General features: G+C 42.9%; 1 protein-coding gene across 3 annotated transcripts in view; it reads right to left on the reverse strand.

Annotated features, from left to right (window-relative positions):
• Positions 1–25829, reverse strand: part of PDK2 (pyruvate dehydrogenase kinase 2) — a 243586-nt gene that overhangs the window by 19271 nt on the left and 198486 nt on the right. For all 3 annotated transcript variants that reach the window (XM_044055144.1, XM_044055143.1, XM_044055145.1), the window contains one exon: positions 2429–2542. In XM_044055144.1, coding sequence (XP_043911079.1) covers positions 2429–2542 — 114 coding nt within the window. The remainder of the gene's footprint in view (positions 1–2428; positions 2543–25829) is intronic.

Raw genomic sequence — 25829 nt, forward strand, 5'->3', positions numbered from 1 at the left:
GGGGCCTCCGACATGTTGAACGGAAAAACACACTCACTAGGCCCCTACACAAACCACATACACACACTACGAACCAGCGAGGGTAGGGAGGAAAAATTTTACAAAAAAAGATATTTAAGAGGAACCTAAACAAACTTACACAATCACACAAGAAAAGTACAAAAAAAATGTAAGTTTTTTTCTCACAAATACTCTGAATTGCCCGGAGCTCGAAATCCAGCTTGTAGGCTTGAAGCGCGGCAAACTAGATCTGAGGTCAGTTAGGGTTGGCAGGGGATTATGGGTAAAGGGAGGAGCTAGGAGCTCGGATCTATGCTGTGGTAAAAGTTGCTGGCTCGGATCCGAGATCGGATCCGTATCCCAAAGGTTGCTGACAAATGAAGTTCCTACTTCAGATCCTCTGTTTAGAACAGAGAGTTGTTCTTCAGTTAAAATAACAGAAGAGATGTTGTATACTAGACCTGTTTCTGCCTCTTTTCTGTCCTTATTACCTCCTCCTCGCTGTGCGGACGTCTAATTTTCGAGTTGGTATACCGATTCCTGGATCTCCCTCTGATCGGGAGTGGATCCTTCAGTAAAAAAGTAGAACGTACTACTTCACGTGCAAGCAGATTCCTTGCTGCTTTAGCAGGACTATTGTGTACCATTGTCAGCGATTTAGGCCTAACACTGTCAGTACCAGTACTGGTCGAAGACTTGATGTTAGCAACATTCTCACTAGAATGGCCAGTTTGAATATCTAGTGAATTGTTGGCCACTGGTTCAGATACTGATGCAGTTCTTGTAGTAGCCGATGAAACTGTAAGTGCCTGTACTGATTTCATGGAACGTTTATCGTATGACTCATTCGTGCCTGTATTATATGGCCTCTGCCCACTTCCTGTTGAGCGCTGAGTTTGAACACTATAGCCAGTACCATCTCTCGACCAAGAGAACACATTACCATTTTGGAAATCAAATGTGTCTCTCTGAATTTTCCTGTTTGGTGGCTGATAGCCTTTTATCATACCCACTTACATTGTCAAACAAAACCTCCATTTTACTCCCTATGACATCATCTAGATACTTGTCAAAGATCGCACTCTGTAAGCCTTCTAGCTCTCTGCATAAATCAGCCTCTTCAGGTTGAAAGAACTCAATAAGGAGCTGCATGTATCTGGCGCTGTACTCAAGATTTAACAGCTGCCAGCAACTCAAAAGTTCAGGATAGGTTTTGTCCATAGCTCGGCATTGTCAAGACTCTCAGTCCCCTTGGTGCTATGTTCATTTTAAGGGAAGCTTCAAGGTGGAAGCGCTGCCACTGCAGTCGCTTATACCTGTAAAGCTTATTCTCCAAATCATGAAAATCTTTAATAAACATCTCATGCGCATTCAAATCATCAGTATTTCACTTCATGTTCAAAGCGCAATGTTCTGCTCAATAATGGATTGACCATATTATTTAAAAGTGAGTAGAAATGATTATTGTACAGTCCTTTAGTAGTCAAAGCAGGAGCTGACTCTTCTGTAACACAAATCCCCATTTGTAGCAGCCATGCTCGGTGAGAGGTAAACAAACAGTAGCAGTAAAGTAATAACAAACCTCTGAACCGATAAAGGAACCAATGTAGCAAACAGCAAAATAGTAAAGAAAAAGGCAAACTGGTTCCAACACAGCACTCTTTAATAGCAACGCAACAAGGTAAGCGCTTTCACGGATTACATCCGCTTCCTCAGACCAAAATATTAAAACTCAAGTCACATATTTAAACATTCTAGCAGCCAATGAGGCACACTAATCACTGAACCAATTTAACACATTCATTGCCTTGTCTAAGCATTGAAGAAACTAACATCAGTGTGTAAATCAGCAACACTACAAAACATACATTGCAGCTCAAAAACTGCTAAGTACATAATTAAAACTGACTCTGGTCTAACACATAAACATAAATATAAATTCTAAAATGTATCAACATTTAAATATACTAAATGGATATATATATATATATATATATATATATATATATATATATATATATATATACACATATACATATATAAAACAATAAAATCTGTCTAAAAATATGTATACAAAACTGGTCAATATTTTGGTCTGAGGAAGCGGATGTAATCCGTGAAAGCGCTCACCTTGTTGTGTTGCTATTAAAGAGTGCTGTGTTGGAACCAGTTTGCCTTTTTCTTTACTAAGAGAACAAATGTGTCTGTAATAAGGGGCTATAAAATAGTGCAAAAGATAAGGCACACGTTGCAGGCAGATTCAGGCAATGAGACAGCAGTGTGAGGTGGCCAGACAGTTTGCAGATACACAAAAATACAGGTACAGTCGGTTTATTATAAGAATGCAGCCTCACTTGCACACAGGATAATAAGGCAATAGCCCAGTGAAGAAACAACATTCATACAGTCACAAAAAAGTTCAGTTTACCTTGAGGTAGACGACAGCATCTGTTCCATATCCTTCCATAGAGTAAAGCTGTAGGTCTCCTTGGAAGTAACGGGCATAGAGACGAGAAATAGGCAGTCCATAGCCAAAACCAGCCTGGAAATAATGGAGATCTTTTTAAATACAGTGTTCATGTTTAGCAAGTTAAACACATTTTTTCGTCATTCTCTATTTACCACCCAATCTTTTCAGCACTCATTTCAACTTACGACAGTCTCCCTCACTCAATGCTGCATCACACAGTGTGAACAGTTCACTGGTGGCTGAAGTACTACTCAAGAAAATCTACTGCTGCTGGAGCAAGTAAATGCTATAAATCAGTAGGCAGAGTGATCACCACACGCACATGCACATGGAAGGTTGCACTATACTTCACATCATAAGATGGATTGACTAATCCTTACAGTAACAATGACGCATTTAAACCCTGTTATATCAAAGTTCTGCTGAAGTTTGGCAAGAAATCCATTCTTACGAGATGTGGCTGCTGATGACACATCTTAACAAAACTGTTATCAAACTAAAGTCAGTAAACCCAGTCAAAAATCACTTAAATCAGTATATCAGTAAATGAATCAATTATAACCCGTTTATTTTGCAAATAATCAGACAGCATGTATGCTCCCTTGCATTGTAGAAGGCTGATAAAATACATTTTGACACTGTCCCTTTAGTGTTGAAGGTACTGCAGTGCAGAAGTTAAACAGTCATCATTTTTCTCCCATACATACACTCAAGCAATGTACTTTACCCAGCAGTACTAATAAAGATACCACTACGTCACTAAGTTTATCTATACTACTTTAAAACATTACACACTTTATGCTTGCTTGGAAGTCTTCTCTTTCTTTAAACAAAACAAAAATATCACTTAACTTGGATCTGCCCATGTATCACTTGACAATCTCTATACCTTCTCTTCTCCTCCTCCAAAACAACTCCAGTCTAGAATTCACACTATTCTACTCGCATAGAAATACATACTCTTAGAATAAGCACATTGGTCTTTGTACTTCTTTCAGTGTACGCTTACTAGAAATGTAAACTGTCTATACTACCTTTGTAAATATTAATCTAACTGTATTTCAGTCCTGCAATGCCTGTTAACTATTGTGAACAAATTATTGAATATCTCTGCTTGTAAGTAATCTACTGTTTTCCCATTTTGTATATTTCTCATTGTATTAACGCCTCACAGTAAGACGCTGTCCGGTTCGATTCTCAGCTAGAGCGTCTTCTGCGTGAAGACATGCGCAAATGGGCGTACCTTCGTTGAAGGTTGTGCGTCAGGGCTGGTAACTCGCCACATAAAACTCAACTACCAATCATTAGCAGACCGGAGTTCCGCTGTGGCGACCCCTAACCGGGAAAAGCCGAAAGACACAACAACAATTAACTTCCTACTACATCTTAATTGTGGAGCTTTTCTCCCCGGGCATCCACTGAAAATGGACCTGTTCCAGCTGGATTTTCCCGGTAAACAAATGTAAAATAAATAAACAAAATCAAGTCAACCAGTCATTATCAGAGTTCAGTTTGACATTTATTACATTTACTTACCCATGACAAGAGATGATTCAGAAAGTACAGTTGTGTACACTTACCATAAATGTAGATGTTAGAGTGTATTCAGTGTTGCAGTCATCACATTTGGGTTATCTGCTTGCAGTAGCCCTCAGTCGGCCTGATTATCAAAGTCTTGGGTCCTACGTCGGTTGCTGTCTCATCTTCCATGACGTCAGGTAGTCAGGGATATAAAACATGCAGCAGACACTATTTTATCAGTTTTTCTTGCCCCAGATGTCAGGTGCCTCCATAATGGGAAGCAATTATATACAAGGTTATACCTCCAAGAAAAAGCAAATACATGTGAAAGCTTTAAGCATAGCAAACAAGAATAGAGGTATAGACAACAGAAGTCAGGGGGCTGGAGGGAGGGTAACCAGGACTGCAACAGTGAATACACTCGAACATCTACATTTATTGTAAGTGCACAGAACTGTACTATGTTCTCCGTGTTTCACTGTTACAGTCATCACACTTGGGTAGATTCCCAAAGCTAAGGATGAGAAGAGGAAATTAGATAGCATTAGGACCAGCTATAAGGCCCTGCAAGACTGCAATGGAAAAGCCAGCTCTGGATTTAGAGAAAATTGGCAAATGGTAATGCTTGGTGAAAGTATGTACAGAACTCCAGGCAGCAGCTTCTAGGATGTCCCTGGTAGGGACACCTCTGAGAAAGGCTGTAGAGGTAGATGCAGCCATGGTTGAATGCGGTCTTATCCCCTGTGGGATAGGTTTCTCATGGTGCTTATAGCAGAAATGAATGCAATGGCCTATCTATTTAGAAATAATTTGCTTTGAAATGGCCTTCCCCTCTGCCCCTGCAGCAAATGCCACCAGCAGCTGTTCAGATTTCCTGAGAGGTTTAGTCCTGTCCAAGTAAAATCTAAGTCGTCTGTGCACATCTAAGGAGTGACGTATATGTTCCCCTTTGTTCTGTGGGTTAGCAAAGAAAGTTGCCATATGAATAGATTGAATAAGAGCCACATTGGATACTACCTTAAGCATGAAAGAGGGATTGGTCCTGAGGGATACTCTGTCCGCTTGAAAGATGATGAAAGACTCCACTGCCATTAAGGGCCTGTAATTCAGACACCCTTCTTGCTGAAGTGATGGCTAAAAGGAAAGCTGTTTTCCAAGAAAGGAATTTTAACTCTGCACTTGCAGCTGGCTCAAAAGGAGGTAGAGTGAGTTTTTCCAATACAAAGTTAAGGTCCCAGGCTGAAGTTGGGGCTCTCCTGTGTGGTCTTAAGTTTCTGGACCCTCTGACGAACTGATTGAGCAGTGGATGAGAGAAGAGGGATGGAGCAGAAATGGCTGAGGCATGAATTTTGAAGGAGGAAAAGGAAAAGCCCTTGTGAAGCATCTCATTTAGATATGAAGAATCTGAGGTAAATTGGATGCTGCTGTGGCCATCCCTTGAGTTTGGCTCCAGGAACAGAATATTTTCCATTTTTTAGCATACAATTTTCTAGTACTAGGCCTCCTTGCCTCCAGAATGACATCCAACACTTGTTTACTGAGTGATGGTAAAGGAGAGGTCATGTAATTAGCTAGACTGCCAGGTTCAGGGTTTGAAGCTGAGGGTGCAGAATCTGGGATTCCTGCTGAGACAGCAGAGCAGGGGGTCTCAGGCAGGTGCCATGGTGCCAGCAGTGACACACTGCGCAAGAAGGGGTACCAGTGTTGGCGTGGCCAGTCTGGTGCAATCAGTATTGTCCTTGGTTTGTCCTGTTTGATCTTTAGTGGTACCTTGGAGAGGAGAGACATTGGAGGAAAGGCATAAACTGATAGATTTTCCAGGTGAAGAACAGGGCATCCACTTTCCAAGCTTGTTTGTGGGGAGTCCTTGTGCAAAATTTGTCCAATGGTTAGTTCTGGGGGGAGGCAAACAGGTCTATATCTGGGATCCCCCATTTGTTTATCAGCATGTTGAATGTCTCTGGTTCCAGTTTCCACTCGTGTGGGTCCATGAGATTTCTGCTTAGTTCGTCTGCCAGTGTATTTAGCTTTCTTGGCAAGAATTAAGCCTGTAGGTGTACTTGGTAGCTTAAGGCTGTGTTCCACAGAGCCATGGCCGGTCTGCAGACAGGGTATGAGTTGGATTCCCCCCTGCTTATGAGGGCATCCACTTTCCAAGCTTGTTTGTGGGGAGTCCTTGTGCAAAATTTGTCCAATTGTTAGTTCTGGGGGGAGGCAAACAGGTCTATATCTGGGATCCCCCATTTGTTTATCAGCATGTTGAATGTCTCTGGTTCCAGTTTCCACTCGTGTGGGTCCATGAGATTTCTGCTTAGTTAGTCTGCCAGTGTATTTAGCTTTCTTGGCAAGAATTAAGCCTGTAGGTGTACTTGGTAGCTTAAGGCTGTGTTCCACAGAGCCATGGCTGGTCTGCAGACAGGGTATGAGTTGGATTCCCCCCTGCTTATGTACCACATAACAGTGGTGTTGTCCGTCTTTACCATTAATTGTCCTGGAAGAATGTGGTCCTTGAAGGCTGTCAGGGCATTCTGTACAGCTAACATTTCTTTTTGATTGATATGCAAGTGCATTTCACTTGGGTTCCATTTGCCCTGAATGCACATCCCTGCCAAGTGAGCCCCCCGTGCATAGTCTGATGGGTCTGTTAGGGTTTGGGCAGCAGGGGGTAGAGTGAATGGCAGTCCCTTGTTTTGGTGACAGGCCTCTACCCACCAAAGGAATTCTAACTGCAGGCAAGGTATGATAGGAATCATTGCTTCTAGATCCTGAGAATGTTGACACCATAGGCTTTTTAGGTACCATTGTAGTTTCCCCATACGCAGTCTTGCATATGAAATTAATGCAGGAGGTCATGAACCCCAAGGCTTGCAGTATTTGTCTTGCAGATAGCAGGGTCTTTGTGGCCATTAGTTTGAAGTAAGCTGTCAAATGAACTCGTTTCTCTGGCGTGAGGAAAGCCATCTGGGAATGCGTGTTCAAGCTTGCTCCCAGGAATACAATTTGTTGGCAGGGTACGAGATGCGATTTCTTTTAGTTTATGGTGTACCCCAGAGAAGTTAGCATCTTTTGTATAAACGCCACATGATTCAAAAGTATGTCCTGGCTTTCTGCCTGAATTAGACAATGGTCCAGGTATGGGCATACTTGAATATCTCCTTGCCTGCAAAATGCAATGACTGGAGATAGGCACTTTGTGAATACCCTGGGTGCAGCATATAAGCCAAAGGGCAGTGCAGAGAAGTGATAGTGTATGTAGCTTGCTTTGAAGCGTAGGTATCTTCTGCAAGATTCCCTGATTGGGATGTGCAGGTAGGCTTCATTTAAATCCAGTGTTGCCAACCAGGCATCCTTGGCTAGCATAGGAAGCAACTGGTGAAGAGTTAGCATCTTGAATTTTGGGATCACCAAAAAGTGTTTACGATAGAGAGATCCAGGAAAGGACGTCAGGAGTTTGCCTTTTCTGGGCACCAGGAAAAGTCTTGAGTAGAAACCTTGTCCCCTTTCCTCTTCTGGGACACCTTGTCCCCTTTCCCCTTCTGGGACGTCTGAATAGCCATTATACTTAAGAGAGGGAGAACTTGCTTTTGAGCCTCTGTACACTGATTTGGGGGTAGATTTGGCCAACCGTTTGGGGTTGGTAAAGTGTGGAAGTGGAATCTGTATCCTTGGGGAAACTATATTTAAAACCCATTTGTCCTGGGTAATGAGTTCCCAGTTTTTTGCCTGCAGATCAATCTTTCCCCCCAAAGGTGCAGTCAGTTAAGCAGGGCTTGGAAGGTTAAAAGTTAAGTCATTGAGACAGTTTACCACAGGGTGGAGTCTTACTACTCCCTGTTTTAAAGTAGGAGCCCCCCACTGCTTAGTCCTGTGCGTACCTTGGGACTGAAGCCTGGGTACTCTGCTGGTTCTGGGTTTGGACTGAGAAGGCCTGGAAGAGGCAGGAAAGGACCAATTCTTAGACGGCCAATGCCTACTAAATCTTGGAGGCTGTACTTGCAGGAAATATTTAACAGTTTGCATAGATTTAGCTTTTTCCTCCATCTTTTTAAGTACTTCTTCTGTTTTGTTGCCAAACAGGCGGTTCTGGTTTAAGGGAGCATCTAGCAATTTAGCTTTAACATGCTCTGGCAAAGACTGCTCCTTAAGCCAAGCATGCCTTCTAAGTACAGACCCAGTAACAGCAGTCCTGCAAGATGCCTCTAGTGAATCAAAACCACGTTGCAAAGTATGTTTTCCAACTTGTTCAGCAGAATGCATTAAATCCTGTAAATCCTTATTTTCATCACAGTCAGGAATCAACATCATTTTCTGTTTAAGCAATCCAATATTATGCTGCTGATACTTTAACATATGAAACTGGCAGTTTAAGGCCCTAATGGCCAAGGTTGCAGAAGTGTATACCTTCTTACCCCATCTATCCAGCACCCTGGAATCTCTATCAGAGGGGGTAGGATATTTGGCAGTAGTAGCCTTAATGCCCTTGGGTCCCTGTGAAATGGTCTCAAGATCCGCAGTAGGATTTTTAAAGAGGAACTTGTGAGAGTCAGGAAACCTTTAATATCTATCTGGTTTTCTGGGAGCAGGAGGTAAGGAGTCAGAGGCCAAGCTAGATTCCGAAAAGGCATCATCAACAATGTTCAGTACAGGGGGGGATAGCTAAAGGCCTGTGTTGGGGCAGGAGTAAGAAATCCCTAAGCCTCTTTTTTAGAATCAGAGTAATCCTGGCTTTCCTGCGGAAATGCTCCCTAAGAGTATGCAAGGTTTCACCAAAAGAGAAATCCTCTGGAGGGGAAGCAGAGTGAATAGAGTCATCTGCATCAAAATCCTCATAAGTAGATAAGGGAAAATCCTGGTCATCAGAGGAAACAGAAATTTCAGAATCCTGATCAGAAGAATCATAAGCAAATTCAGTCCTAGGTCTCTTAGAGGGAGAAGGTTGTCTTCCCCCGATTAAAGTAATAAGGTCTTCAGCCATTTTTATCATTTGTTTTTTTAGACATAGAGGCCTGACCATGCAGTCTGGGCATTGGTTTTCTAGGCATGGATCGAGCTTTAGGCCTTGAAGAAGAAGATGACGTCGGTTTAATATGCAAGTCCGTAGGCCTGAATACACCCTCAGAAGCCGGTGCCTGCACAGCGGCTCCGGACCCATCCAAGGTAGAGACATCCCCAGGTTCCACAGCTGAAGCATCTCGCGGCATACCAGACTCCGAATGGGTCTCAGTAGAGGCCTGTGAATCTGAAGTAGTGGGTATCAGGGGCTGCGAAAGCCCCTCACTGAGAACCAGCAAACTGGCGACTAGCTTAGGAGAAGCGTCATCGGCAGCTTTGGACCTAGGCAGCCTGTCTCTGTCTTTATCTTTGCGTTTTTTCATTATGTCAGTAATCGGGTGGCTTACCGAAGCCATATCTGGGTAATTGAACCGAGTACCAAAATATTTAGAAGCGTAAACATACTGACGATGAATAGTTTGTAGTTTAAATAAGGCACAAAACTGACAAGTGAGGTACACTGTGGTCAGGGCCTAGGCAAGGAATACAGTAGGAATGAAAATCTTTATGAGGTATTTGCTTTCCACAAGAAATACAATTATTAACTTTTACTAACATTGGTTTACAGCATGAAAAAGTTTTTCCAACGGGGTACTTAGCTTTTGTTCTGAAACTCGAAAACGAAAATTTCAGGAGTTGGCCAACTGGCACTTGCGAACTGCTTCTGCTTCGGGTACCGCATGACAAGAAAGATTGGTAAAATGGCGTCTGCTGCAGGTTTTATACCCCTGACTACCTGACGTCATGGAAGAAGCAACCGACGCAGGACCCAAGACTTGGATAATCAGGCCGATTGAGGGCTACTGCAAGCAGATAACCCAAATGTGATGACTGAAACAGTGAAACACGAAGAACATCATTTACAACACTTCTGCTCAATCAGACACTACTACTATCACATTTGACCAGATCAGATAGACCAGCATTTCACTTCCGCTCTAATCCAAGATTGTCAAGTCTGATGGAATTTACCTACACCTGCAAGGACACTGATATGTTTCACCACATATCAGAGAAACAATTTACTCAATCAGTGCCTTAGAAGCAAATGCTTCTAAGACATGACTGCATCCATTGATCACGAAGACTAAAAATAAATAAGGCAAAAAAAATGGCACCAAAAAAAATCTAGTTTAAAAAAAAAAACATTTTGGCAATGCACGTAGACCAACCAGTGGAGCAGAGTTTTACTGATATTTGGAAACACTGTGATTAATTTCAAAATGAGCAGAATGTGGAATTGGAGAAAACTGACCGCGCACTGTACTTCTCATCACCACAGTACATACCCACTTGTAAAAACTACAGCACTCCAAGGCCTTTCACAGTGCTTTAGCAGCCTTCATTCCTTACAAAAAGACCAGTTACCTTCATTCCTTACACAAACACCAGTTAAAAAGCCACATCCTTAACCATGTAGCTGTGTCCATTTAATTTACATTATACAGGTAGTGTACTTACATAACTCTGCAATATAAAAGGAAACAATGTAGTTGTCCTCACACCAGCCCAAAGTGGATGTGGGCTTGCCCCATTAACCAGGTCCGTGGCTACCCAATACAGGAGCCATGTCTGATGTGTGGTTGCCAAGAAACTAGTGACATCCTTCTATAAAGTACAGTTGTGTACACTTACCATAACTGTAGATATTAGAGTGTATTCACTGCTGCAGTCATCACACTTGGGTTATCTGCCTGCAGGTAGCCCTCAGTCGGTCCGAATACCAGAGTCTTGGGATTTTCGCGTCGGATGCTGTCGCCTCTTCCATAACGTCAGGGGTATAAAACATGCAGCCAACGCCATTACATAATTTTTTCTTGCCCCAGATGTCAGGAGACCCCAAAATAGGAAACAATTACATGGTTTGGAACACCTCCAGTAAAAAGTAAATACCACTGCCATAAGATATGGCCAAAAAGGGGATAGGTAGAAGGGATAGAAAGGTCAGGGGGCTGGAGGGAGGGTAACCAGGACTGCAACAATGAATACACTCGAACATCTACATTTATGGAAAGTGTACACAACTGTACTATGCTCTTCGTGTTTCACTGTTGCATTCATCACACTTGGGTTGATTCCCAAATCTGAGGAAGGGTGGAGGCAGTCAAGAAGTAATGGAGTTGGCTATCAGGCCTTGTAAGACTGCTGTGGCAAATCCAGCTCTGGATTTAGAAAAAATGGGTAAGTGGTAATGCTTGGTAAAGGTGTGTGAACTCCAGGTTGCAGCTACCAGGATGTCCCTGGTAGGGACTCCCCTGAGAAATGCTGTAGGGGTTGAGGTAGCCCTAGTGAAATGAGTTCTGATCCCCTGTGGGGTAGGTTTTCCATGGTGTTTGTAGCAGAAATGGATGCAGTATGCTATCTATTTGGAAATGGTTTGCTTTGAAATGGCTTTGCCACCTGCCCCTGTAGCAAAGCTGACTAGCAGCTGGTCAGATTTTCTGAAAGGTTTAGTTCTGTTAAGGTAGAACCTGAGCTGTTTTTGCATGTCCAAGGAGTGCAGAATCCTTTCCCCTTTATTCTGAGGATTAGGGAAAAAGATTGGTAAATGGATGGATTGGTTTAAAGCCACAATGGATACCACCTTGGGCATAAATGATGGGTTAGTCCAGAGGGAAACCCTGTCTGCATGGAAAATAATGAAGGGTTCCACAGCCAATAATGCCTGTAACTCACAGGTTCATAGGTAGGTACTAGGCTATCGGCCCTAGGGCCTATACAAGCCCAGCCAAAAAGGCACCCTGGCTTTTGCCACCCAAGAAAATTATTTTCCTGTGCCACTGTCGAGCAGAGCCACAGAAGTGATCCCCGGGGTGAATTTCCTATTTCCCATCCAATCATAAAGATTTTTCTTGAAGAGTGCTAATCCGGAGCTTTGTTTGATATAGATAAGGAGTTTACTCCAGAGTATGGGAAGTCTCTGGGACAGGAATCTATCCCTCCGGCATGTTCTGTTTATTGTGGTGACAAGGTTTATTTCCCTAGAGTGTGTAGCTCGGAGAGATTGGGATTTCTTTAAGTGGAGCATGTCCAACAGCTCTGGGTTTGACATAGCTTTGTATGTTAGGCAGAGATCACCTCTGAGTAGGCGATATGTGACGGAGTAAAGCTGGAGTTTTTTGAGATGGTCTGCGCAGAACATCTATTTCAGGCCAGTAATCCTTTTTGTGAGGTATTTCTGCGGCCTTTCCAGTTGCTGTAGATATCTTGTGAGGTACATACCAAAAGGGGCATTGTACTCTATAACGGGTCTAATGAGTGATGAGTAGAGGGGGACAATGACCTCTTTTTTTCTGGATGAGAAAACTTTTGTGATGAGGTGTGCTACGTAGAAGGATTTCCTGACTACTGTGGCGATGTGATTATCAAAGGAGAGACTACTGTCCACCTGTGTCCCAAGGACTCTTATCACACTTTCGGTGTTAAGTATACTACTGCCTATGTTGTAGTTCATGGGTACAGAGTTTTTACCAAAGGGGATGACAATGCACTTTTTGGCATTGAGCTCTGACACTCTTCTTGCTGAAGTGATGGCTAGAAGTAAGGCTGTTTTCCAAGAGAGGAATTTTATCTCTGCTGCAGCAGCAGGCTCAAAAGGGGGAAGCATGAGCTTCTCTAGTACAAAGTTAAAGCCCCAGGCGGGGGTGGGAGCTCTCCTCGGGGGCCTTAAATTGTTAGCTCCTCTCAGGAACTGTTTGATGAGAGGGTGAGAAAATAGACGTGGCTCAGTATGAGCTGAGATGGCAGAGGCATGAATTTTAATAGATGAGAATTATTCTATTATTAATACTCAACTGTAAGCAAGGTATGATAGGAATCATTGCTTCTAGATCCTGAGAACGTTGACACCATAGGCTTTTTAAGTACCACTGAAGTTCCCTCATATGCAGTCTTGCATATGGAATTAGTAGAATGCATGAGGCCACGAACCCTAGGGCTTGCAGTATTTTTCTTGCAGATAGCTGGGTTTTGGTGGCCATTAGTTTGAAGTAGTTTGTCAAATAAACCTGTTTTTCTAGTGTTAGGAATGCCATCTGGGAAGTTGTGTTCAAGCGTGCTTCCAGGAATACAATCTTTTGGCTGGGCACCAGTTGTGATTTCTTTTCATTGATGGTGTACTCCAGAGAAGTTAGAAGTCTCTTTACAAAGACCAGGTGCTGAAGTAAGAATTCCTGACTGTCCGCCTGAATCAGGCAATCATCAAAGTATGGATAAATTTGAATATTTCTCTGCCTGCAGTATGCAATGGCTGACACCAGGCACTTTGTGAATACCCTGCTCGCAGCAGATCAGCCAAAGGGAAGTCCAGAGAACTGACAGTGCATAGAGCCTGCCCTGAAATGCAGATATTTTCTGCAAGTTTCGCTTATGGGGATGTGCAGATAAGCTTTTAATTCTAGGGTGGCAAGCCAGGCATCCTTGGCTAGCATAGGAAGAAGCTGTTGCAGAGTCAACATTTTGAATATTGGGACCACCAAGAAGGTGTTGAGAATTGACAGATCTAGGATAGGGCACCAAGAGTCCTCTTTTCTGGGCACCAGGAACAGTCTGGAGTAGAAACCCTGTCCCCTTTGCTCTACTGGCACATGTTGAATAACCCTGATAATGAGAAGAGAAAGTACTTGCTTTTGAGCCTCTGCCCACTGGTTTGGAGGAAGGTTTGGCAACCCGCTTGGGGTTGGCAATGAGTGGAAGTGGAATCTGTATCCCTGGTATACAATGTTTAGGACCCATCAGTCCTGGGTAATGGACATCCAGTTTTTTGCATGCAGGGCGAGTTTTCCTCCTAGGGGTGCAAGTACTTGGGCCTTGCTGGGAAGCAGGACAGACAAGTCATTGTGAACTTTTTCCATAAGGGGGTGGCTTACCACTACTTGCTTTAGAGGAGGGAGCACTCCATTGTTTAGATCTCTGCATACCCAGAGACTGTAGTCTTGGTGGCCTGTTGCCCCTGGGTTTGGACTGAGAATCTCTGGGAGGGACTGGGAAGGACCAGTTTTTAGAAGGCCAATGCCTACTGAATCTAGGTGGCTGTACCTATAAGAAATATTTAACAGTTTGCATAGATTTAGCTTTTTCCTCCATCTTTTTAAGAACGTCTTCTGCTTTTGCACCAAACAAACTTTCCTGGTTTAATGGAACATCTAGTAATTTTGCTTTGACATGGTCTGGCAAGATTTGCTCCTTCAGCCAAGCATGCCTTCTCAGTACAGACTCAGTGACAGCAGCCCTGCAAGATGCTTTTACGGCATCAAAACCACACTGCAAAGTATGTTTACTAACTTGGTTTGCAGAATGCACTAACTCTTGCAAATCATTATTTTCTGTACAATCTGGAAGCAACAAAATTTTTTGCTTAATTAGTTCCATAATATGCTGCGAGTACTTCAACATGTGAAGCTGGCAATTCAAAGACCTGATGGCAAGCGTAGCAGAGGTATATACCCTCCTACCCAATCTGTCTAAATCTCTAGTATCCCTGTCCAAAGGGGTAGGGTTTTTGGCTGTAGTAGCCTTAATGCCTTTAGGTCCCTGGGAAACAGTCGCTGGATCCGCAGTGGGATTCTTAAAGAGAAATGTGTGAGAGTCAGGTACTCTGTAGTACCGGTCAGGCTTTCTAGGAGCTGGTGGTAAAGTATCTGGAGTAAGACTGGATTCCATGAAGACATCATCTACAATGTCCAGGACAGGGGGTACAGCTAGAGGCCTGTGCTGAGGCAAGTCTAAAAATTCTCTGAGTCTCTTTTTGGACTGAGGGTAGTCCTGGCATTCCCAGTGGAAATGCTCTCTTAAAGTATGCAAGGTTTCACCAAAAGAAAAATCCTCTGGAGGGGAGGCAGAGGGTATGGAATCCTCTGCATCTGAATCCTCATAGGTACATAAGGGTACGTCCTGGTAATCAGAGGGATCAGAGTCATTGGACTCAAGATCTGTAGAATCAGAAGGAAAATCAATTCTTTGTCTTTTAGAGGGGGAAGGCTGGCTTCCCCTTATTAAAGTTATAAGGTCTTCAGCCATTCTAAGCATTTGTTTCTGTGGCAAGGAGGTTTGAGCATGCGCCTTGGTAGTCTGTTTTCTAGGCGTAGTGCGAACTCTGGACCTGAGAAACTCGGTAGTTTTAGTAAAAAATGAAGCTGTTGGTTTAATGCGAACATCAGAAGGTTGGAATACACCCTCAGAAGCCAGTGCCTGCACAGTGGCTCCGGACCCATCCAATGTAGAGACATCTGCAAGTTCCATTGTCAAAGAAGCATCTCACGGCATACTGGACTCCGAATGGGTCTCAGCAGAGGCCTGCGAATTGGTAGAAGCGGGCATCAGGGGCTGCGAAAGCGCCTCACTGAGTACTGGCAGACTGATGACTAGCTTAACGGAAGCGTTGTCAGCAGTTTTGGACTTATGCAGTCTGTCTCTGTCTTTATCCTTACGTTTTTTCAGAAGATCGGTAGTCAGATGGTTTATCAAAGTCATTTTGGAATACGGAGAACGAGAGTGAAAGAATTTAGCTACAAAGATAGCCCGATGATGAAAAGTTTGGGCGTTAAACAAAGCACAAAACCTACAGTGAGGAACGTCGTGATCTGGGCCTAGACAGATGACGCAGTAAGAATGAAAAACTCTGTGAGATATTGGCTTTCCACAGGCAAGAAAATTGTTAACTTTTTCTGACATTGGTTAGAGCAAGAAAAAAGGAGCCCCAATGGGGTATGTAGCTTTAGAAGACTTCAGGTCTGAAACTCGAAAAATGAAAATTTCAGGTAGCGGCCGACCGGCACTTGCGAACTGCTTCTGTTTCGGGCTCTCATGTGGCAAGAAAAGCTGATGCAATGGTGTCGGCTGCATGTTTTATACCCCTGATGACCTGACGTCATGGAAGAGGTGACAGCATCCAACACGGAAATCCCAAGACTCTGGTATTCGGGCCGACTGAGGGCTACCTGCAGGCAGATAACCCAAGTGTGATGACTGCAACTGTGAAACACGAAGAAGATCTGGGCTCTCTGATGCTGTGTAACGTCAAACATTTTCTTTTGTTAGGAAGCTGTTGGTAACTGTTTAAGTGTTCCACATTCATTCTACCAATTTGTTACACATTATGAGAGGTAGCAAACCTCATTTTGGAGATGGAAGGTTGGGAACCACGAACTGCCAACTTATACCCTCCAAAGATTACAAACAAATAGACGTTACTTACCAACCATCGCCAGTATGCCAACATTAATTTTGGCACTATAGGACCAAACTCCTGGACAAATCTCATCCTAATCTGGACACTGGACCACAACAGTCAATTCCTGGACTGTCCAAGAAAATCCTGGACGACTGGCAACCCTACCTACCTTTGTTCTCTTCTTTCCCAGGCTAGAATGTTTATGTAGTCATAACACTATGGAACCAACAATGTTCTTGAGACGTGGTATACTGAACCCTGGTTGGTATATGAAGTACCGCTATAAAGCCAGCATTTCTTGAAACATTGTTTAAGCCGTTTCTAACCTTCACAGGAAGTTTATGGCACATCATTAGTCTCTAAGTAATGTAACTAACATAACCATTGTGAAATTAATTGTAAAACATTCCTCTCCTTTAACATCTACTGTATTGCAACTGTGTTATTTAACTGCACTGATCTTGTCAGGAAAGTCACTTTAACAGTATGGAGACATTTGGTCAAGTTCCCAACCAATATCTGGATACCTCCAAGAGAAATACAGTTTTAGAATCCCAATTTCTTACCTCTGGAATGTGCCTCCACCCTACAGCACTTTCTAAAAGTGTGGAATGCAATTTATGCAACAGCTAACAAAATGCCTTGTGCATAAACAGTCCGCAATGCGCTAATGGTGTTATTGCTGCCCTAGTAGAACTTAACATGATAGCACAATGCACAGGTTTATTATACTCGTCATAGCAAAAGCCAGCACTGTGGGCTAGCTTTTTAACAGGAGTTGATTTTACCGACAGGGAGACCTCCTCTTAGCTTCCTGAATGACAGAAAACGCTGATACATTTTTGTAAGTTCATTACATCTTCTGGAATAATATCAGAGCAGTCTAGGCACATCAGGTGCATGCAAAATATTGTTCTCCATTATAGTAGCTTGTGTAAAAGATGCTGTACAGAGAGGCCAGTCTCTGGCAATCAAGCTGCATATACCTTCACCAAATATTTTTCACTATGAGTAACACTGATTACACTACAGTTTGTAATCAAACTGTTCTGCCTGTGATTTAACAACAGAAAAACTGTTTTCTGTGATGTACCTTATATCTCCTACATCTGCTGTTTCAAAAAAAAGTTAGATGCTTCAACAGCAGAATACATAGGTATTTGTGGTGGCAAGAACAACTGGTAACACAGGGATCTGCTGCTACTTCTAGAAAGGATTATATACAATTAGGAAATTCAATGAAATTAACTGCTAGGTTTGCCATCATTCTCTCTAATAGACACAGACAGCTTGTTAATGGTTCATCTCCCAGCCTCCTGATCGTAAATGTTTCATCTCCCAAGACCCTGCTTACACCTATCAGGAGGGCCAGGACTTGTCAGAGATTTTGGATGCCTATCTAGGTTTAAAAAGGCCCTTGCGGTCATTAGCCTAGTACATGCCTATAAGCTTAGACATTTCAACAGCCTTGTAATGAAACAATGTAAAAGTTCTAGAGACTGTATGAAGCAGTCAAAGTAGAAAATCTCTTCCATTTCTGTTTATTTCACTTGTAATTGGATTTCTGTTTTCTTTTAACATGTTTTAATACTTGGTTAGAAAAAGAAATTCTGTTCTAATCAAATTTCCAACCAACAAGCTACGATACTCAGTAATTTGAGAGTGTGACAGAACGCCCTGGGCCACATTCAATAAAGCCTACACTAAGTGTACACAATATGTATTCAGTAAAATTCTTTGTACTTTCTAGTCACTCAGAAAGATTACACTAAGTGTACATGTAGTCTTCACTTTCTGTAACCTTTATGAATCCATATCAATATTTAAAGTTGCAAAAATAATGCCTCGTGCATTATCTGCTCGAAAGGCCTAAATCTAATATGCAACATCAACAAAACCTGCTGGAGAGACAGGTTTATCTCCCGGAGGCTGCCCCGTCTCTGGAAGTGACTTCCCATACATGTCAGAGTACCTCAGTGACCCTTTTCATGCACAGCCTGTGCACTTCATTGATAGGGGCGACAGATACTGACTGAGGTTTCTTTTTCTGGGGATAAAGTCTTGGCTAGCCTTGGAAGGGCCTTGGGGCCATTAGCCTAGTAACCTCCTATGATCCTATGAATATCAGTAGAAAAACTAAAATTAGAAGGAAGAAGGTGTGAGTTATGTCTGTCTTGTCTGTTTGCAGTGTACACAGTGTAGGCTTTATTGAATCTGGCCCCCTGTCTTGCAAAGTTACTAAGGACTTGTCTAGTGCCAAGGGACATGATGAAAGAATGTTAAGAGTCCTTAAAAGAGAGTACCATGGTTATGTTGTCCAAGGTGGAACTATTAAAATTAGACATGACTTTGCATTGCTTTGTGTTCAGTAGTAACTTCTGCATTAGAAAAAATGGAAAAGACACGGAATATTACGGTCAAAGTCCATGGAAAGGAGAAAGGATGCAAAATGTTTTGATTCATCTGCTAATCTGACAAACAGGTCTACTTCTGAGAGATTCTACTGCTGTATAAAGTTTGAAAACACATGTGGATCGAACTTCCATTCAAGGGATAAAGTTATTTTCTGGCTTAAAGCATTAGCCAACTTAATCCGTAAGTATCGTTTGCACTGATTTGAAGTTGTTACACTTAGAAACTGAAAGGCAGACAAAGCTCTAGTAATTGCTATAACTAGCTCCTTTAGGTGGATACAAAGTAACCTTTTTTGGGTAGTGGGGACCAGCTGTCCTGTTCTGAGAGGCTGAAGAGGGCTCTCACTGCATAATCTGAAAAGTCTGGCAGAATGAAGTAATGTTATTTCTTCATCTAAGTTTGCCAAATCTGTCCACCAGAAGAACTCAGTCTTTATGTATTATGAAACAAGAATGGACATGTCCACTGAGTCTGTGGACTGGTTCAAGGGATGGCTAGGTTTACACGGAGTCTCCCAAGTGCAACCTTGCATGCAGTACTAGGAAAATCACATACTCCACAGTTCTTCACAGACATTAACTGTTGCTGACAGAATCATGTCGGAGCTGACTGAATCTCTGTTATTTTACACTGGCTAGGGAAAAACGTTTGTAAGCCATGGATGCTCCAAGGGAAAAAAATGTGGCTCATGGAAGATTTTTTAGGAGTTGTGGTATTGTATGAGGAAGTCGGGAGTGTCGGAGAAGTATGTAAGAGTGGTACAGGATATGTACGAGGGTAGTGTGACAGCGGTGAGGTCTGCTGTGGGAGTGACGGATGCATTTAAGGTGGAGGTGGGATTACATCAAGGATCAGCTCTGAGCCCTTTCTTATATGCAGTGGTGATGGACAGGTTGACAGAAGAGATCAGACAAGCGTCCCCGTGGACTATGATGTTTGCAGATGACATTGTGAGCTGTAGTGAGAGTAGGGAACAGGTGGAGGAGACCCTGGAGAGATGAAGATATGCTCTAGAGAGAAGAGGAATGAAGGTCAGCAGGACTAAGAATATATGTGTGCGAATGAGAGGGAGGAAAGAGGAATGGTGAGGATGCAAGGAGTAGAGGTGGCGAAGGTGGATGAGTTTAAATACTTGGGATCAATAGGTCAGAGTAATGGTGAGTGTGGAAGAGAGGTGAAGAAGAGAGTACAGGCAGGATGGAGTGGGTGGAGAAGAGTGTCAGGAGTGATTTATGACAAATGAGTACCAGTAAGAGTGAAAGGGAAGGTCTACAAGAGGGTAGTGAGACCAGCTGTGTTATATGGGCTGGAGACAGAGGCACTGACAAAAAGGCAGGAGTTAGAGCTGGATGTGGCAGAGTTAAAGATGTTAAGATTTGCACTGGGTGTGACGAGGGTGGACAGTATTAGAAATAAGTATATTAGAGGGTCAGCCCAGGTTGGAAAGGTTTGGAGACAAAGCCAGAGAGACAAGATTACGTTGGTTTGGACATGTGCTGAGGAGGGATGCTGAGTATATTGGGAAAAAGCTGCTAATGATGAAGGTACCAGGTAACAGGAAAAAAGAGGAAGGCCTAAGATAAGGTTTATGGATGTGGTGAGAGAGAGGACATGCAGGTGGTTGGTGTGACAGAGCAAGATGCAGAGGACTGGAAGAAATGGAAACAGATGATCCTCTGTGGTAACCCCTAACGGGAACAGCCGAAAGAACATGATGGACTATTAATCTGAAAGAATAGTGCAGGACAACTGTTTGAATTGTGTGTTGGAAGAACAACTGCACTATGTTCATCATAAATCATTACTACAGTATGTATGCACAAATGACCAAGTAGCTGTCTCTAGAATACCTCTAGATTTCACTCCTTTCCTGCATGTCATGGAAAAAGACAAGGCTCTAGTTGAATGTGCTTGACCCTACTTGGAAGTGATTTACCATGCTGGGAGTAACAAAAAGGCAACAGCAAGGGACAAACATCTGCAAGTAGTCAGTTTTGACATGTGTCATCCTTTTTTTGTCCCATCATTGGATATAAATAGCTGTTCAGCTCTCCTAAAGGACTTTGTTCCATCAAGACATCACAGCTGCCTGTGCACATCCACAGTATTTACTTTCTTGATGAGTTTTTGGTTCAGGAAAAAAATTGGGAGATTACTGTGAATAGTTCTTGAAATAACTATCTCTATGGAAAACCAAATAGGGTTCACCCACCATAAGAGCTCTTTACTCAAGATACTTGTCTTGCAAATATCAGAGCAATAAGCAATGCGGTCTTTCTTCCAAGCTGTGAAACATAAATCCCTATGAGCTGGTTCAAAGGGAGACAGTTAGCTTTTCCAGCAAAGTTAAGCTCCCAAGTAGGTACCACGCAATTCCTAGGTGATTAAATATACAGGACCCCATTCAAAAGGGTGGCGCAGTGGTGCAGCGGTTAATGCTGTCACCTCACAGCAAGAGGTTCTCTGGTTCGATTCTCGGCTGGGGTGCCTTCTGTGCGGAGTTTGCATGTTCTCCCTGTGTTCGCGTGGGTTTCCTCCGGGTACTCCGGTTTCCTCCCACATTCTAAAGACATGCTTCTGGAGCATTTCTCCCCGGGCCTCCGCTGAAAACAGGAACTGTGGAACCTAGTCGGACTTTCCTGGTTAACAAATGTTAAATAAAAAATAAAAATAAATAAAAAAAACTGCTTGACAAAAGATAGAAAAAGGAGCATCCATAGGCACATATGCGGAAATGACCGATGAACTTTGACAGAGGAACAAAAGGCCCTAAATGGGCCCTGGTTTTTAAGTATGGTACCATCTAGTAAATCTTTTCCATTTACCAACATAAGATTTCCTAGTAGTAAGCTTTCTTACTTCCTTTAATACAAGCTGTGCATCCTCAGAGACAAGGAGCCTAAAAGGTATTAAAACTTAATTATCCCGGCAGTCAATTGTAGTGATTTCAGACTGGGGTATATCAAACACTCTTGTATAGTGTGATTAGATCTAATCTGTGAGGAAAGTTGTGGTATTTGCCCTTGGTCAATTCCATAAGAAGGGGGAACCACTGTTGCCTGGGACAAAAGGAAGTCACCACAATAATCTCTGCAGAGTCTTTCTAAATCTTCAGAATGACCCCGGATATCAGTAGGAAGGGTGGAACTGCATACAGGGACATTCCCATACATGGGAATTAAAAAATAAATAATAAAAGTTATGTACTCACCAAAACTATGCATCTGTTTTTGTACTTCCTCAGTTGATGGGGTGGCTTTGGCCTCTTCTAAAAGGCTTGGATCTGTAGCTTGCACTCCTCCCCTTACCCATAATCCTCCTTTCTAGTCAGAATTACTTCAGATCAAGTTTGCCCTCCCTGCAGTCTACAGTGTGTGTAAAACAGCTATCAGGTGGGAACAATACAGAAAAAGGTAAAAACATCATCACAGTGAAAACAACTACATAGAAGTAGAAAAAGAAAGGAGGAAAGAGCTGGAGCTCATCAACAGTCAGGCAATACATTACACCTCAGGTCAAACAAAGAGACAAAGTAGTTAAAATTTATTTTAAGTAGGGAGGGGGATGGAGGGTGGGAGGTTGAGGAGAGCCGAAAACAGACAACACAAGCACATAGTTATGGTGAGTACATAACTTTTATACCAGATGATGATGTTTTCGTCTATTCCTCAATCTGTGGGGCACAATCCCCAGCAAGAGAAACCACAGGATCCTCAGGGAAGGATACTCTGGAGTACAGTGGAGCCAAATGCTGCCTTACTCCTAGATAAGATGTCCAATTTGTAGTGGGCTATGAAGGTATGTCAGTTTGACCAAGTGACAGCTCTGCAAATGCTGTCTATAGAAGCTCTAGACCAGAAGGCAGAGGATGTGGCCACAGATCTGGTGGAATGAACCTTAGGAGGTTTAGGAAGTATCAATCAATTTCCTTACAGACAAAAGAAATTCAAATCAGTGAGTCATTTGGCTAATGTCACCTCTGAGACAAATTTACCCAGTTTGGCTTTGGAAAAGTCTGATTTTTTTACTTGGTCTTAAAACGATAGATAAACAAATCAATTATAAAACAAATAACTATTTACGTAGGTCCAAAGCTTATGAATACATCAAAGTTATACATATCAATAATTTATAACTTTCAGGCAAATCTTTAAGTCTAAGCCAAGAATTATATGAAAGTATAATATTAGTTCTCATCTTTACGGTATGCAATTCACTACTGCAAACAATTTTTGCCATACTAATAAATTCAGCACTATGGGGAGTAACTTTACTTTTCCAATTTTTAGTAATTACTTTTCTGGCTACAGTGGGTGGCCGCGGTGGTGCAGTGGTTAACGTTGCCACCTTACAACAAGAGGTTCTCCAGTTCGATCCTCGGCTGGGGTGCCTTCTGTGCAGAGTCTGCATATCCTCCCTGTGGTCACGTGGGCTTCCTCCGGGTGCTCTGGTTTCCTCCCACATCCCAAAGACAAGCTATAGGTGTATTGGGCACTCTAAATTGTTCCTAGGCGTGACTGCATGCATGTGTGTGCCTTCTGTGGAAGGCTGGGCACCAGGCTGGCAACTCAACACTGTAAAACTCCACTGCCAATCATGAGCGGACAGGTGATCCGCTGTGGTGACCCCTAACTGGGAAAAGCCAAAAGAAGAAGAATTTTCTGGCTACAGCACGAATTAGACCAAAGAAGAGGCACTTGGGTTTTTGGAATTCTCAGGGATTGGATCATTAAATAAAACTAAATATTTAGAAATATTACATCTAAGAAAGTCTGATTTTTGAAGCCACTTTAGGTACAAAGAAAGCATTAGTGTGGACAGACACCCTGCCCTTGTGAAAAATTAGATATGGTGGAGTAGATAAGAGGGGCCTGTAGTTCTAATACTCGCCTAGCCAATGTGATTGTGGTCAGAAAAATAGGTATACAAGTCAAAAATTTCAAGTCTGCCTTGGCAGCTAGTTTAAATATGGGTTGAGTTAGGGGTTGGAGAAGTATATTTAGATCCCAGGGTGGAGTAGGGTCCTTGATAGGGGGTCGGAGTACGAAGGTACCTTTAAGAAAGGCCTTACATAATCTAGATGAGGCCAAAGAAGATTGGTTATGTCCTGCAAGAAAAGTACAGTTTTGTACCTACCATAAATGTAGATGTTTGAGTGCTAATACAGCTGCAGTAATCACAGATGGGTTTTCTGCCGTCAGGCGGGTCCTCGGTCTGCCGAATTCCAAAGTCTAGGTCCGGCGTCGGTTGTTGTCGCTTTCTTTCCTGATGTCAGTGAGGCAGGGTATATAAGACACATCCGACGCCATTTTCTTCAGTCTTTCTTGCCCCAGATGTCAGGTGCCCCCAGAAGGAAGGCAATACATAAATTATATTTATATACATGCAATGCAATATAATCAAAAATCAGTAGTTGCAAGCAAATATACCATAGAAGGATAACCCAATCAGGTTGTATGAAGAGGGGTTAGGCCCTAGGCCTTTACCAAGAGGGGAAGGAGGGAGGGAAACCTGTACTGCAGCTGTATTAGCACTCAAACATCTACATTTATGGTAGGTACAAAACTGTACTATGTTCATCGTGCATACAGCTGCAGTAATCACAGATGGGTAGAATCCCAAAGCTAAGCACAAGGTGGTAGGCACTAGGTGGAACTGGGTTGAGCCAGAATGCCCTGCAACACAGCAGTGGCAAAGCCTGCTCTAGTTTTGGAGTATAAAGGCAGGTGGTAGTGTTTTGTGAAGGTATGCACAGAACTCCAAGTGGCTGCCTCCAAAATATCTTTGGTAGGAACTCCTCTGAGGAAGGCTGTAGAGGTAGCTGTGGCCCTGGTGGAGTGGGATCTGATGCCTGTAGGGACAGATTTTCCATGATAGGAATAACAAAACCGTATGCAGTGGCCTATCCATTTTGAAATTGTCTGTTTGGTAACTGGCTTCCCTTGAGCTCCTACAGCATAGGACACAAAAAGTTGTTCTGATTTCCTGAAAGGCTTTGTTCTGTCCAAATAATAACGTAGCTGTCTATGGATGTCTAAGGAGTGTAGCAGCCTTTCCCCTTTGTTTTGAGGATTGGGGTAAAAAGTAGGTAAGTGTATGGCTTGATTTAAAGCTACCCTGGATACCACTTTAGGCATAAATGACGGGTTGGTTCAAGGAAACCCTGCCCTGATGGAAGATGAGAAAGGGCTGCACAGCCATGAGGGCTTGTAGTTCCGAAACCCTACGAGCTGAGGTAATGGCCAGAAGGAAAGCTGTTTTCCAGGACAAATATTGCAAATCTGTTGAGGCAGCTGGTTCAAAGGGAGGCAATGTTAATTTTTCTAGAATGTAATTAAGATCCCAGGCTGGCATTGGTTGTTTCCTTGGTGGTCTTATATTCTTAGCCCCTCTGAGGAACTGTCTTAAGAGTGGGTGAGAGAATAAGGGTGGATCAGTGTTGAATTCTGCAGAAATGGCTGAGGCATGGATTTTTATGGAGGAAAATGAAAGTCCACTGTTCAGCAGCTCAGCAAGATACTGTAATACCTGAGGCAAATTCAGTTTTCTAGGATCCTGGCCTTTTTTCTCATTCCAAGAGCAAAACCGTTTCCATTTTGGAGTAAGCCTTTCTAGTAGATGGCCTTCTGGCCTCCAAAATGACATCCTGCACCTCTTTGGGGAGTAGGGTCTGTTGTGGTGTTAAGGAATTTTCCATGCAGCGAGATTGAGTGTTTTCAGCTGACTGTGAAGAGTTTTGTAGCTGTGCTGAGTCAGTAGAAGAGGCATTAGAGGTAGGGACCAGGGAGGAGTATGCGTTAGGCTCCTCAGGAGTGGGTACCAGTGTTGTCTTGGCCAGTCTGGAGCAATCAGTATCATCTTCGGTCTGTCTGCTCTTGGTTTCAAGAGCACCTTGGGCAGAAGAGGCAGAGGTGGGAAAGCGTAAACTGTCCATGCTGCCCAACTGAATGAAAGGGCGTCCACTCTCCAGGCCTTTGGATGAAAGGTCCTTGAACAGAACTTTTCCAATTGATGATTCCTGTGGGAGGCGAAGAGATCTATGTCTGGCCTTCCTCACGCTTGGATTATCTTTGTAAACACTTGAGGATGCAACTTCCATTCGTGTGGGTCTGTCATATTTCTGCTTAGATTGTCTGCCAGTGTGTTTTCCAAACCTGGCAAGTACTGTGCTTGAAGTTCGATTTGCCATTCCAGAGCCAA

The sequence above is a fragment of the Protopterus annectens genome, chromosome 13.part0 (assembly GCF_019279795.1).
Source record: "Protopterus annectens isolate FY-2018-M chromosome 13.part0, PAN1.0, whole genome shotgun sequence".
NCBI classification, from domain to species: Eukaryota; Metazoa; Chordata; order Ceratodontiformes; family Protopteridae; genus Protopterus; species Protopterus annectens.